This window comes from Chamaea fasciata, unplaced genomic scaffold (assembly GCF_029207755.1).
Source record: "Chamaea fasciata isolate MVZ Bird 193981 ecotype frontalis unplaced genomic scaffold, bChaFas1.0.hap1 SCAF_56, whole genome shotgun sequence".
NCBI classification, from domain to species: Eukaryota; Metazoa; Chordata; class Aves; order Passeriformes; family Sylviidae; genus Chamaea; species Chamaea fasciata.
Window position 1 is genome coordinate 763,315 of NW_027094141.1, and position 15,323 is coordinate 778,637.

General features: G+C 56.5%; 1 protein-coding gene across 1 annotated transcript; it reads right to left on the reverse strand.

The window, feature by feature from the left end:
* Positions 1-12,309: 12,309 nt before the first annotated feature.
* On the reverse strand, positions 12,310-13,332 carry LOC136304185 (olfactory receptor 14J1-like). The gene has a single exon (XM_066207813.1). The coding sequence runs from the start codon at positions 13,264-13,266 to the stop codon at positions 12,310-12,312; it is 957 nt and encodes a 318-aa protein (XP_066063910.1). The 5' UTR covers positions 13,267-13,332.
* Positions 13,333-15,323: the final 1,991 nt, after the last annotated feature.

The window sequence follows — 15,323 nt, forward strand, 5'->3', positions numbered from 1 at the left end:
GGCGTAGGTCCCAGCTGGGTCCCCTCAGAGACCCGTGAGCCGAGGTGTAAGGGCTGCAGCGGCAGACTTGGCAGGGTCTGGCATGAGGGCCGAGGGCATCTGGAGCAGGCAAGGCAGGGAAGTTGGGCTGCGGGGGACGGGGAGTGATGGGGAGCACCTCGCACCTGTCTCGGGAAAAACACAAGCGGGGAAACGCGGTCACGAGTCGCAGCGTGTGTAAGTCCGTGAAAGTCCTCCAACCATTGCAGTTGGCCTTCCTATTGCAGTTAATATATTTGAAAAACTTTTTTTAATATCCTGTACAAAATTGCCAAATTAAGTTTGAATTGAGCTTTGGACTCCCAAACACTTTTCCTACATGCCTTAGCAATCCCCTTAAATACTCCTTGACCTGACCCTCCTTCCAAAGATGATACATCCTCTTTTTATTCCTAAGTTCCTTCAAAACCTCCTTGCCCATCCAGGCTGGACGTTTGCCTCGTCAGCTCATCTTTTGGCACACAGGGAAAGCCTGTTCCTCTGCCCTCAAGATCTCTGCTTTGAAGCACGCCCACCTTCCCTGGACTCCTTTGTTTTTAAGGGCTGCTTCCCTAGCAACTCCCTGAATAAGTCTTGTAAATAGGCCAAAGTCTGCTGATTGGAAGTCCAGTGTAAAAGTCTTCTTGATGTTCTTCCTGATTTCACCAAACATCGAGAACTCTATAATTTCATCATCACTGTGTCCCAAGGAGCCTCCAACCACCACATCTCCCACCAGCCCTTCTCTATTTGCAAACAACAGGTCGAACATAGGCCCTCCCCTGGTGGGGCTCACTCACCAGCTGCAACAAAAAGTTGTCCTCCATACACTCCAAAACCTTCCTGGACTGCCTCTTTCCTGCTGTATTAAGTTCCCAGCAGATATCTGGCAGCTTAAAGTCACCTACAAGAACAAGGGCTGGTGATCCTGAAACATTCTCCAGCTGCTTATAGATTAAGTTGTCCACCTCATCTTCCTGGCTGGGTGGATGATAACAGACTCCCAGCAGGTTCCCCCAGTACCCCGTCCTGTTTTCTTAGGGTACAACAGTAACAATGGAAACCTTACCAAGGGCACAACTCCCAAGTCCACAAGGAAAAGAACAGACAAGCTGTCAAGTTCTTCAAATATTTGTCCCGCTTTGCTGCAAGACTCCTACTGCACACACAGTGTGGAAAGCCAAGGGAAGCTGCAGTTGGTGGCACGTCTTGTGACAGAAGCTGCACCTCGTTCTCCAGGAAGTGTTCTTGGAAAGAGCAGACAGGAGTGTGGAGAAGATTCAGGGAAAACTGAAGGATCTTTTAAGAAATGAAATGGAAATGTAAAGAAGCAATCAAAGATGTCCTTGTCAAATGATTTTGATGCTCCCCTTTTCCATCTTGCACTACTTCTCCATCCCATGCACTACAAATGGATCTCACCTTTAAGATCCATGATTTGGCAAGTTTGAGATGCTGTAAAATACCATGAGCTACACACAATTTGCCTTCCCCTGTTTTTCTTGGAAAGCAATGCTGGAGACAAAAGTGCAGTGCTTGGGCCAGGTACGAATTCTGCATTCAGGGAACGTGCTCTGACAGTGTGTGACCCTCAGCAGGGACAATGCAGAGCAGCAACCAAGGGGATTGCTCTGCCACAGTGCAGGAGTCAAGACTCTGGGTCTTGGCTCCTGTGGGCAAAGTTCCCGTGTTTGGACAGGCTCGGGGCTGCCCCCGGGGAGCGCGGGGCTCGGCGTGGGGCTGAGCGGGCAACGGACAAACGGACCTGGGGAAAAACGGCCCCGGGGCTTCAGTTGCTACAGCAGCAGTGGCAGCAGCGGCAGCAGCGGCAGCAGCAGCAGCAGCAGCAGCAGCAGCAGAAAAAGCGACTTTTGTCGACTTCCTCCTGCTTTTCCTCTCCCTCTCCCGCAGGCCCGCACCCTCTCCCTTAGTCCCGCACCCTCTCCCGATCCCCCTGTCCCGGTGTCCCTGTCCTCTCGCAGTCTCCCTCTCCCCTGCAGGGCCGGGCCATGCCCCCGGCCCGCCCCCGGCCCCGGGTGGGGCTGCCCCGTCCCCGCCCCCGGCCCCGGGCCTCCCGCCGCGGTCTCGCCTCCGCCGGGCTCTGGCTGTCCTGGCGATGGCGGTGGCGGACGAGGATCAGTGCCTGGGGCTGCGGCGGCATCGCCGTCCTTTGCCTCCGCCTGTGCCGAGCCCGGCCCCGGCCCCGGCCCCGGCCCCATCCCCGGCCCCGGCCCCATCCCCGGCCCCATCCCCGGCCCCGGCCCCATCCCCGGCCCCGGCCCCGGCCCCGGCCCCTCCCGGGCCCCGCGGAGGACACAGGCGGCGTGGCAGCTCCCGCGGCCTCCGCCGCGGCTTCCCCGGCCCGAGCTCCGCCGCTCGGCAGCGTGGCCGCCGGCCCCGAGCTGCCGCTGTCGCATTGCCAGGAGCGAACGCCTGGGGATTCCCGGCCCGGGGCGGTTGAGGGGCGCTCGGGGGCCGTTGCTGGCCCCGGGCCGAGCACTGACAGCCACGTCTCGCCGGCAGGGAAGGCGCAGCAGGGCCTCCAGGAGCAGTACCGGCTGGGTTCGCTGCTGGGGCGCGGCGGCTTCGGAAGAGTCTTCGCAGGGACGCGGCTCTCGGACGGCGCACCGGTGAGCGGCGGGGCTGGCGGCGGGCGCAGGAGGAGGAGGAGGAGGGCGGAGGAGGAAGAGCATGGGGCTGGGCAGCGTGGGCAGCGTGGGCAGCGTGGGCAGCGAGCTCAGCCCGCTGCTCCCCTTGGCTTGCAGGTGGCCATCAAAAGGGTGCCACGGAACCGCGTCCGGCACTGGGGAGAGCTGGTGAGTGAGCGGGGGCCAGCGGGAGAAGCCGGGGCGTGCCGGGCGGGGACGAGCCGAGGCCCGGCAGGGTGGAAGCCGCCAGGACGCCTCGAGGGAGAGCGGGCGTGGGGCCAGCGGAGGGTGCAGAACATCCTGGGCTGGGTGAGGGCTTCCCCACCCCTGGCACGGCCTCAGCCCCACTGATGGCATCGTGGTCCTCCCACAGCCCAACGGCACCAGCGCACCGCTGGAGATCGTGCTGCTGGACAGGGTCTCCACTGGCTTCCCTGGTGTCATCCAGCTGCTGGAGTGGCTTGAGCTCCCCAGTGAAATCGTGATGGTGCTGGAGCGCCTGCAGCGGTGTCAGGACCTCCAGCATTTCATTCGGGCACAGAGATTCCTGTCCGAGGAGGTGGCGCGGGAGCTGTTCCGCCAGGTGCTGGAGGCCGTGCGGCACTGCACCAGCTGCGGGGTCCTGCACAGAGACATCAAACCAGAGAACATCCTGGTTGACCTGGCCACCGGACAGGCCAAATTGATCGATTTTGGCTGTGGCACCTACCTTCAAGACACGGCATACACGCAGTTTGCAGGTAAGCCCACGCAAGGATGTGCTCCCAGCTCCTGACATCTCATGGCCCAACATCTCACAGCCCAACCTGGGTGTGGCAGTGGGGATTCTCCCTTTTGCTGCCACTCATGGCACTGAGACTTCAGCTGAGTTGCTTTTGAGCAGGGGTGGGTTGGGGCCCAGCTTCCAGCCCTGCTGGCAGCCTTTGCCAGCCACTCTGCCCAGGACTGGGGCTGGGGCAGCCAGCCCGACAGAAACACCCGTGGGTGGGGCTATCAGAGAGCGTGGAGTCAGAACCTGTGCACCAGCCAGTTTGGTGTGCAGGTGAGAAAGGGCTTGGACTGCTCCTCTGGCCTTCTTTGTCTTGTGTTCATAATGTTATTTGGGGCAATGCAGGCAGGGAGGAGGAAGGCATGGTTTTCCTCCTGCTCTGAGTGGGTTTTTTCTTGTTCTGGTCAGGCCTGTCCAGGGCTTCTGCCGCCCTTTTCCTACACCAGTGGTTTCTTTTCCAATGCCAATTTTTCACACAAGGCCCAGGTCCTGGTGGGAGGGCAGCGGGTCACACCACTGCCACTGGGGCAGTCCCCACATACCCAGGGATGCTGGGGCCAGGCTCTGGGAGCAGCAGCATCCCCCTGATGAACTCCATCTGTATTCCACAGGAACACCAGCATACAGCCCCCCAGAATGGACCGACTTTGGCTGGTACTATGGCGAGCCAGCTACCATCTGGTCCCTGGGCATGCTCCTGCACCAGATGGTCTGCGGGCAGCACCCTTTCAGGAGCGGCTGGAACATCAGCTGGGGCCAGCTCCCGCTGCCACAACGGCTCTCTCCAGGTGGATCCTCATCTCTGGGCACGGGGGGAATACCAGTGCTGGGAGACAGCAGTTGGCTCGTGAGCGTCCTGCTCTGGCAGCTGCTGAGGAGGTGGCACATGTCCTGCTCTCCTCCAAAGCAGGGAATTGATGGGAAAGTTTAGGCCCAGCTCTGAGCACATCCAGCATGGCCTAGGCATGGGAATATGGGGCAAAGCAGCCAGGGGCCTTCTCCAACTGACTGGCAGTTTCTGGTTTCTCTTCCCAGAGTGCAAGGATCTCATCAGGTGCTGTTTAGCCGTGGATGACATGGAAAGGCCTTCATTAGAAGACCTTTTTGGTGATCCTTGGATGCAGGATACTCATCTGGAGTAGAAGAAGGGAGAGAGCCAGAGGCTCATTTTGATGCAGGGCCCTGGTAAGTTCCAGCTGCACACATGCCTTGGCAATCAGAAGCAAAGAAAGCCAGACTTTTTGTGCTGCCTGTGTCACTGCACAGGGGTCATCAGGTGGGCACAGGCAGCCCTTGTGCTGGAGCTGAGCTGCTCTGCCCACCACTGGTGGCTGCCGTGCGAGTTGTTTTGGCTTGTGCTGGTTCACTGACAGCTGGGGCCCTGGGCCGAACACTGACAGTCTGGTCTCACCCCCAGGGAAGGAGAAGGAGCCCCTGGAGAAGCTGGACCAGGTGGGGCTGCTGCTGCTGGAGACAGTGAGGACGACAACAAGGATGACAACCTCTTCCTGAACCTGGCCACCAGCAATTGAAGGTGATGGACTTCAATTCTGGCACCTTCTTCAAAGCCAGGCTCCACAGCCAATTTGCAGATGAGTTCGCACAGCGGGGGATGCTCCCAGATTTGGGCATTGCACAGCCTGGCCAGGAACCAAAGGTTCCCCCCTTTCCTGGGGCTGATGCAACTGATTGTTCAGTGGGCTGCCAAGCTGCTTTTTGGCAGGGCTGGGGGCACGGGCTGGGGTGGTTCTGAAATGGGAGTCGGCTCCTGGCCCTGCCAACAGCCGCCACCCCCCACCATGCCCTGGGCTGGGGCTGGGGCAGCCAGCCCGACACAAACCAACCCCCAAGGTGGGAGCAGAGGTGGGACTCCAGAACCTGTGCTCGGCTGCTTTGCTTTGCCGGCAAGGAAGGGCTTGGGCTGCTCCACTCCCTTTGTTTTCTTTGGCATCACCATTAGTTTGGGGGGCAGTGTAGAGGGGGAAGAGTGAAAGCATGGGCTTCCCTCACTGGTGGGTGGGTTTTTCCCTAGCATGCAGGGCATGGGGGCTTCCTCAACCTCTGACAGAGATAGGATCTTTTACCTTTTCCCTTTTTTTCCTTTCTTGTCTGTAATCTCTTTTTGTTAATTTGATGTTTGTTTTTCTAAAGGAAGCCTTCTAGGTGGTGTCCAGTCTTGACTGGGAAGTGCTTGGGACCAGCTGTGGAGTGGATGAAGGAGAAGGCTGAGGACGTGGTTTGGGAGCAGCTTTTCTTTGCGCGGCGGATGGCGTGAGGTGTGTCCCCGTCTTGTTGGCACGGGTGGGGTAAGAGCTTTTGGGAGATGGCAGCCAGCACAGGAGCATCCTGCTCTGGGCAGCTGCTGGGGAGGTGGATCTGGCCTGGCTGGCTGCAGGCTGGGCACGTGTCCTGCCCTCCTGCTCTGCTGCCAAAGGCAGCAATGATGGGCAGCTTTGGGCCCCGCTCTGAGCACGGCCAGCATGGCCTGGGCACCGCGGGCGGCTGGGACAAGGGCACAGGAGCCTTCAGCTGACGGACGGTTTCTGGTTTCTGTCCTTGCAGCCGGGCTCTGCGGATGCTGAGGCTGCTCTGGGCTCTGCCAGGGCTCTGCTGGAGCTCAGCACCGGGCCGGGATCAGCCAAAGAAGAAACGGTGTGACCTGCAGCAGACTTGCCTTGAGCATTTTGGCAATGCAGCTCAAGTTTGCAGAGGGCGCATCTCCAAGGGAAAACATGACACCCCCCAAAATAAACTTGTTCAATACCTTCTGAAATGAAATCAATCTGGGGTGACGCCAAATGACATTTTTCAGCTTGCTCAAGCTGTAGCTCAGGCCTTCTCTGAACAGTTCTGTCCCTCACCTGCATTTTCCTTCACAACTGCTCCCTATTTTCCCGCAGTGAGTTCCCAGCTGATTGCAGTCTCCATCACACTATTGCCATCCTTGGTGCCCGTCACCATGAGGAAGACCGAGCCCCAGGCTTAGGGACTCATCCTGTCACTGGCTGAGGGGCAGCAATGCCTCAGAGGTCTGGCGGCATTTTAGTGTCATTCAGAGCTGCTCTCTTGCCCTCAGCTCTCCTCACTGCTGAGTTCCCACTCCCTTTTCCTCATCCTTCCAGCAGGATGAGCTCTGTGAAATCCCGTGAGCCACCCCACTCTTCCCGGCCCACCCACCCACCTCAGTTAGGCTGAAACTGAAGCTTCTTTGTCTCCTCTGGCACACCAGTGCAGTCCCCTCTGCGGGGAGCCCAGAGCACAGCACACAGCTGTGCAGTCCGGGCTGGACCAGCTGCCCTCCACCCCTGGCTTGGCTGTTTGTGGCAGCCAAATGCTCCCTGTTTGCAGCTGTCCCTGCAGGATGGCCCCAGGGCAGAGCCCAGCCGGGCTCCCACTGCATCCCCTGGAGCCTGGGGCAGACAGTGGTGCCAGAGCTGAGGTTCATGGGGAGCAGCCAGAGCTGTGGCCTACAGTCAGTGTTTGCAAGTGTTGTGTTCTCATCTCCTGCAGCTCGTGGGGAAAACAACGAGTGTTGCCAGGCCAGCAGTGCCCCTCTGTGCAGGGACAAGGCTGAAGGGCTTTCCCATTCCAGAGGAGCCGGCACTGAGCCTTGCCAGGGCTGGAGCTGAGTCTCGCCTGCTGTGCGGGACTCGCTGCTCACCAACCGCCCCCACCTGCCGCGCTCTGTCCTACAGGGACAGAAGGGTCTGTGTGTGCCAGGGGCTCTGGGATGTCTCTGTACCCATGGACAGAAGGGTCTGTGTGTGCCAGGGGCTCTGGGATGTCTCTGTACCCATGGACAGAAGGGTCTGTGTGTGCCAGGGGCTCTGGGATGTGTCTGTATCCATGGACAGAAGGGTCTGTGTGTGCCAGGGGCTCTGGGATGTCTCTGTACCCATGGACAGAAGGGTCTGTGTGTGCCAGGGGCTCTGGGATGTCTCTGTACCCATGGACAGAAGGGTCTGTGTGTGCCAGGGGCTCTGGGATGTCTCTGTACCCATGGACAGAAGGGTCTGTGTGTGCCAGGGGCTCTGGGATGTCTCTGTACCCATGGACAGAAGGGTCTGTGTGTGCCAGGGGCTCTGGGATGTCTCTGTACCCATGGACAGAAGGGTCTATCTATACAAGGGTTTCCATAACATCTTTGTTCCCTTGGGTATGGAATGAACACAGAGTGAAGGTGTCAGTCATGTTTCTTGTGCACTCCTTCCTTTCCATACAAGACACATCTATGCACACCCCCACATACAGATATTTTAAATGGATAGGAATGGATAGAGATTTCCCACAGAGCTCTAACTTTGGCACAACTCACTTGTTTGCTGATGGTCAGGGAATTTTTTTCCCAGCTCTTTGTGAGTAGGTTTCCAAGAGCTGAGGGGAGCCGCATTCAGAAGCAGTTTCAGGATTTCTAGGCAGGAAATGGAGCTGAAAACCATCAGTGTAACTCGCCCTATTCATCGGGATGGGCTGCTGGTTCTTTAGGAATATGGCACGATGGAGCCACTAGACTTGGAAAAATCCCATCTTTCTGTGGATCTGTGGAAAGGGGGGAGCAGCAGGAAAACTTTGTATCTGCTTTGGGGGACACAAGGTCCAAGGAGCTGTGGTGGCAGAGGGTGACCAGGGCTGGTGGCAGGTGAAGTCCCATTTCATGACATTCACGAATGGAACAGGACGAAGTTCCAAGCACCCCCAATCCCACTGATGAAGTCTTTGTGATGCTGCACCTGCTCAAGGGAAAGCTGCTGTCACACAATCTACTGGGATTTATATCTCTTTTTTTTTGCAATACTTTATGTCTAAGTTTCAAACTGCAAAATTTTTACACTCACGATGCAGTCATGCACATTCCATCTTTCAATTTCCTATTGCTTCAAACCACTATTTAAATTAACTTAATATTGGTTAAAAAAAACCAAAATCTGCCAGAGGAATTCAGCTGACGGATTTTTTCCACCAGCAGATTAACCAAGTAAGTCACTGAGTTTTCTGTTCAAAAAATCAGTTACCTGTTTCCTAATCCAAAGTTACAGAAGACTTTTCACTAAACATTTGGGGTAGTTTTATCTTTTATATATTTTCTAATGTTTTCTTTTTCTTTTTTCTTTTTTTTTTTCAAAACATAAAACACATCCTATAAAAGGCATTTCCTTTGCTCCTGGTTCCCCTGTGGAGCTGCTCCCTTCCTGGTGGCCAAGCTGCTCAGGCAGAGCCCAGCAGCTCCTGGCCCTGCAGAGCTGAGGCTTTTCCCCGTTGCTGGGCACAGACTGATGGAGCAGCACTGCTGAACACGGGGACACACAGAGGGAGCAGAAGCAGCTGCCTTTGTCCACCTGAAGCTCCAAGGCCCAAACTCTGAGCACACAGGGCTGGAAGAGACTGGCAGGCTCCCTGTTTGCTGTGCTGCCCCACTTGTGCCCGGCCCAGCTCTGCGGGAGGCAGAGGGAGAACAAGGGGCAGCTCCTGGCAGCCCCCAGCCCAGGGACCCCTCCGGCCCCGGGCCCTGGGGCACTGTCAGCACCCGCTGCTCCAGCCACGGCTTCTGCTGGCCCTGACAGCAACAACCAAATTGTGCCTGATCCCCAGGGAGCAGCAGCAGGGCCTGCATCTGATCCCTCAGTCTGGGGCAGGGCTGGACAAACGACCCCCACAGCAGCAGCAGCAGCAGCAGCACATGGAGCTGACTTTGAGCACAGCCCCTGCCACTGTTCCCTCCCGTGGGCAGTGGTGTCACAGCAGCCTGAGGCACCCGGGAGCCCTCAGGGCCAGCAGGGACTTGAGATGGCAGCCCTGGGCTCCTGGGGGTTGTGAAAGGAAGAGAGGTGGGGACTCCTTCTCCACGTAGAGCTTCCCAGATGGAAAAGGCTGCTGTGAGCAGGCAGCTGCAAGGGCAGAGAAAGGAGGGTCTCCACCACTGGATCTATACCAGTTCCACAGTCCTGGGCAGCAGCCACCGAGCACAGGGGGAACAGAGGGCACAGCAAGAGGGACAAAACCAGGCAAGGTCAGAGACTGGGAAGAGCCGGACCTGGGAGCAGGAGCAGCTGCTTCATTGCACTCTTGGAGAAAGCTCTTGGCTGCTTCAAAGTGCTGAAAGGCGTGAAGGGCAGAGAGGAGGCCACACCAAACAGTGCTCCTGTTTTCACACCCTCCCCTCTCAGTGTCCCAGAAGGAATTGGATGAACTGTATTCTTCTCTCCGAGTCGTCTCGTTCAGTGTGAGCAGCTTAGCAGCAGGAGCTGAAGGAGCTGAAGCCTTAGGCCACAAGCACTGACCAAGAGGAAATTCTTGAGTCAAGTTATGCTGCTAACATGGACCTAACTGAATCCAGCAGATGGAATCCTGGAATTATAGAATTCTTTCTGTTGGGAAAGACCTCTGAGCACATCAAGTCCAGCCGTTCACCCAGCAGTGTCAAGCCCAACACTAAACCTGGTCCCTGAAGTACCAAGGCTGGACAACAGGCCCTGAGGCCAAGGTGTCCTCTGGATGTAACTTCCAACCAAAGATTATCTTTGTATGTGCTCATTAATGAAATATGCATGGTCATTAGTGCTGTGATAGACGTATCCCCTCATCAGTGAAACATGGATTGATCTTTCTGTATTTAGAAACCGGACAAGGCCATGAAATCCGACATCTGGCCTTGTTTGGGGGTGGATGGTATTGGTTATTGGTTACATTTGAGCTCTGACCAGGCTTTGGAACAAACCCAAGAGGAGAATGAAACCAGATGTTCCCGCACCAGAAGTGCTGTCAGTTTGTTTATTCAGCGCCATCAGAGCTGGGCCCTCTCACAGCCGGGTTGGAGCCTCACCTGTGGCTGGAGGCACCTGCAGGAATTCCCAGTGTCCGGGAGTGGCTCTGCAGTCCTTGGCTGTGACAGCTTCCCCCAGCTGATGTGTGGATCTGGTTGATGGGAAAGTCTGAGAGTAACTGGTACATCTTTTTTCATAATCACTGCAGGCAATCTTTGGTAGTGACGATTGGGTGCATTGCTGAGCTTCCCCTTTTGTCATTCTTTGCAGTTTTGCGTTATAATAAATCACACCATACCTGAACCTTGTGTCTGTGTTTTTGGTGCCGACCCTGCTCAGTGGCAGAACAGACACTGCAGCCCCACAGAACCAAGGGTACATTGTGACACTGCGGGGCCTGGTGTGACCAAGGGGACCAGAGTGACACCGTGGGGCCCCATGGAACCAAGGGACCGGTGTGAAACTGCGGGGACTCTTATAATCAAGGGCCCATTGTTTTCCTCTCTCTGCCCCAGCCCTGCAGAGCAGCCCAGTCCAGTCTGGCCCAGCAGCAGGAACTGGAGGCACTGGAGGTCATGGACAGCCACTCTGTGTCTGCAATGCTCAGGAGATGCTCATCTCAGGCAGCTCCTGCAGCCCCAGGGCCAGCCCCGCTGCCCAGCACAGCAGCAGAGAGTTGGCCCCGGGGCTCCTCAGGCTGCTGCTGCTGCTGCCCCAGGGACAGGGCAGCCTCTTGCCAGGGCTCCTTTGCACACCCACGGGCTCCTGCTCTGCTCCTGGCACACGGCAGCTGCCCACAGAGCCTTTCCCAGGGGAACACGTCTGTGCTGGCCTGAGCAGCCATTGCTGCAGCCCCTGCCCTGCTGCCCACAGCCCCGAGCTGGGGCTGCTGCTCTGCAGAGCACGGGGGCTGTGCTGCCCGGGGCCCTGGGCTGCCTCTGCTGGGCTCTGCTGCTCAGCCCGGGAGACAGAGGCAGCTGATGGTGCTCCCTGCACTGACCCCCTCCCACACAGGCTCTGCTGGGGCCGTGGAGGCTGCTCAGAGCTGCCTGCCTTGTTCCAGGGCTGCCACATGGCCTTGGGGCTGCCCTGGATCCTCCTGGGGAAGTTCCCTGAGGGCCAGAGCAGTCAGTGCCCAGACTCCTCTCCCTGTGCCTGCTGTGTCCCCTGGGGCTGCAGAGCTCTCCTGGCTCACAGCAGACATTCAGTCCTTGATCTCGGGGTGACCCCACCCTGGCCAGGCCTGTGCCCAGGGAGCTCCACTCCCTGCTGATCCCTGGCACACGCTGTCCCTGCAGCTCCCCTGTGTTCTCCTGGCAGCTCCCAAGGCCCTCCAGACAAACATTCCCCTGCCATCAGCCCTGGCACAAGCTGCAGAGCCCCAGGAAGGTTCAGCACAGGCCATTCACCATCTGATGGGCCCTGGCCACCAACAAGCAGAACCTGAGGCAGCCCTGAGTCCCCTGAAGGCCACGCTGGGACCCTGATGTCATCCCACTGAGCCCTGGGAGAAAAAGGAGCACAAGGAGCCTCTTCAGAGTCTGTTCCTTGGGCCTGTTCCTGAGAGTGACTCTGCAGGGAGAGCAAAGCCTTCCTGCCCTGCCCTCCCTGTGCTGCTGGAGCTGCTGTGCTGGAGCCCAGCTGTGTCCCAGCAGTGCCCATGGCCAGTCCCTGCCTGTGGTCACAGCAGGGACACGCAGCAGGACAGTGACCAATGTGCCAGAGCACTGCGGCCTTACAGCCACAGAAGGGCTGGGAAGGAGAGGCCGGAGCTGGGAAGAGCAGCACTGAAAGGACCAAGCATTGCTGCTCCCTGGCAGTGTAGCTGTGCTGGGACTCTTTTCCCCTTCTCCCTTCTTATTTCATGCAGGTCTCAGAGTTGGGATCCCAGATAAAACAGCACTGCAAGCTGGTTTATTTTCTTCAAATGTAGCAATAGCACACACCCTGGTTTACAGAGCTTCTTGGTCAAATTCAAGAGGAAGACAGTGAATTACATGGAGGTGATTAAAAAAAAAATAATTTGGGATAATTTTCTGCCAGAAAACCCAATTGAATACTTCCAAAGACCTGGGAAGGCCTGTTGGGCCTTTCATGAGTTCCATTCTGAACACTATGCAGAAGAAAACAGGCAGTTTGTTGCTCCTGAAAAGCATCTACTCATCATTTTCCTCAGGGCATCCTTGAGCTCCTGGTTCCTCAGGCTGTAGATGAGGGGGTTCAGGGCTGGAGGCACCACCGAGTACAGAATTGACAGGGCCAGATCCAGGGATGGGGAGGAGATGGAGGGGGGCTTCAGGTAGGCAAATGTGCCAGTGCTGAGGAACAGGGAGAGCACGGCCAGGTGGGGGAGGCAGGTGGAAAAGGCTTTGTGCCGTCCCTGCTCAGAGGAGATCCTCAGCACAGCCCTGAAGATCTGCACATAGGAGAAAACCATGAACACAAAACAACCAAGACATAAACAGATGGAAAACAAAAGAAGCCCAAGTTCCCTGAGTTTGGAGTGTGAGCAGGAGAGCTTGAGGATGTGTGGGATTTCACAGAAGAACTGGCCCAGGGCATTGCCATGGCACAGGGGCAGGGAAAATGTATTGGCTGTGTTCAGCAGAGCATTGAGAAAGGCACTGGCCCAGGCAGCTGCTGCCATGTGGGCACAAGCTCTGCTGCCCAGGAGGGTCCCGTAGTGCAGGGGTTTGCAGATGGACACGTAGCGGTCATAGCACATGATGGTCAGGAGGGAATACTCTGCTGAAATGAAAAATACAAACAGAAAGAGCTGTGCAGCACATCCTTCATAGGAGATGGTCCTGGTGTCCCAGAGGGAATTGTGCATGGCTTTGGGGACAGTGGTGAGGATGGAGCCCAGGTCAGTGAGGGCCAGGTTGAGCAGGAAGAAGAACATGGGGCTGTGCAGGTGGTGGCCGCAGGCTACGGCGCTGATGACGAGGCCGTTGCCCAGGAGGGCAGCCAGGGAGATGCCCAGGAAGAGGCAGAAGTGCAGGAGCTGCAGCTGCCGCGTGTCTGCCAATGCCAGCAGGAGGAAGTGGCTGATGGAGCTGCTGTTGGACATTTGCTGTGTCTGGCCATGGGGGCCTGTTCAAGGAGAAAAGATCAGTGACAGGTTAGGAGAAAGTTCTTTCAGTAAAATCAAAGCCTTTTCCCACAGACCATTCTTCTGTATCACACTGACAGCCTTTTGATTTTCTAGCAGATTTTCCTTAAACTGCAACTGGGGAGCCCTGGTTGGTGCTGGCTGAGTGGGTCTTCAGGTTCAGGGCAATTACATGCAGGGTTTTTACAATTCAGCCTTGCCGTGCAGACGTGAGAGGGGGACAGGGAACCCGTCCTCGTGTTCCACTTTGAAACCCTGTTAATACAGAAGTCTCTGTCAGCTTGTACTCCCACTGCCAGTGACCAGGAATGGTAAAGTCTGTTTAAATGTTCTAGAGTTTTTTCAACAGCTTTTCTTCATCTCCACTTGACTATTTTTGATGTCAGAAACTCTCAGCATTTCTGCTGCTGCGCTCAGGGAGAACAGAGCAAGTTCTCTGAGGCAAGGTGGTGCATGGAGAATGAGGGGAGGAGGTCTGTCACCCTGTCCTGTTCCAGGATTCTCTGGGCTTTCACCTGTCCCCTACACAGGATGATCACCCTCCCATGTTTCCTTTAAAAACCATCCTGAAACTACTGAGAGCTGATGGATCCACCACAGTCCACCCAATGTCCATCCTCTTCTCAAGGGCTCAGCCCCACATTTGTACCCAAGGACACACGGGACTCATTCCACCAACCCAACAGCATTTTCTCCATCACAGAACTTGTGTGTCTCCCCGTGGGGCTTTCAGATAACACAAAGATGCTACAGGGCAGGTTTGCATTGTGGAGGGAAGCTGGAAGCTTGGAAGGAAATCTCAGGGAGACTTTCAAGTGTCCTAATGATGGCACTGGATTAAATGAGATGGAGCTCCTTCCCTGGCTGCACTGACAGCATTGCCCACAGCCGGGCACTGGGGACAGGGTCACCCTGAGCCAGCTGTGCCCCCTCCCAGAGCCCCCCAGTGCCAGGCAGCTGCTCCCAGCCCTGTGCTCTGCAGAGGGAACTGGGCCCGGGGCTGCAGAGCTGCCCCACGGCTCTGCTGCAGCTCTGCCTGCACAGGAGGGGCTTCATGCCTTGGACCCCCAGCCCTGAGGGCAGAGGCTTGGCTGGGGGACAAGAGGGAGGGGTTTGTTCCAAGGGAGGGGCTGCACTGGAAAGGATCCTCTGGAGATCTCTCCCTGCCACAGCATTTCTGGGTTTTGTTTTCTCTCATTGCCTGATCTTCTCTCTGCTTCCTGGAGATTTTTCTCCTGGAGGTATTTCCCTGTTCCTGATCTCTCCCTGCCAGCACTCACAGACCCCAAATCTCTGTGCACTCTCCTTGGCCCTACAGAAACCTGCCTGTTTGCAGGGCACTGGCTGGGGGCAGGTTCTGTTTGGAGCTTGGAGAAAGGACAGGTCAGACTAAGCCTGATGGCTCCAGTGAAGGTGATTCTGGTGATGTCCATGGGCAAAGGAGTGGATGAAAACACTTTTGGGAACCCATGAATAACACTGGAGGTATAGTTCAGATGCCTTAGGGACTTTTAAACATGAAGTTGTTTATTATTTATCCCCCCCGTTCACCAGGAGTAAGAAACTGAAAACAATGACTGAGTAAATTTTGTCTTTATAAAAATTATTGTCCTGGAAATATTCCTGGAGTGAGCAGAAGCCCTGAGCATGTCCACATGCTTACAGCAGAGATAGTCTGAGTTGTACTTACAGAATCCATAATGGGATGTTCCTGCTTTAGGAGATCATTGCAGGAGCTGCAGCTGCATTGTCCTGCAGCCAGAGGCTTCCAGTGTCAAGGGCTGGAAATGATTCTCGCCCAGTCAGTCCTCAGCATCTTCCCAGCCCTGAGTGATTGAAGCTCTCTGTGCCTGTGTGCTGTGCCCAGGGTGGCTGCAAGCAGTGCCCCAGCCCTGCTGGGCTGTGCACAGGAGCCACTTTGATGGAGAAATGCCTTTTTGAAGCTCATCTTGGTTGCCAGGAGGTGCCTCTGTGTCAGGAGCCCGGCCCAGCTCAGCAGCACAGACACAGCACAA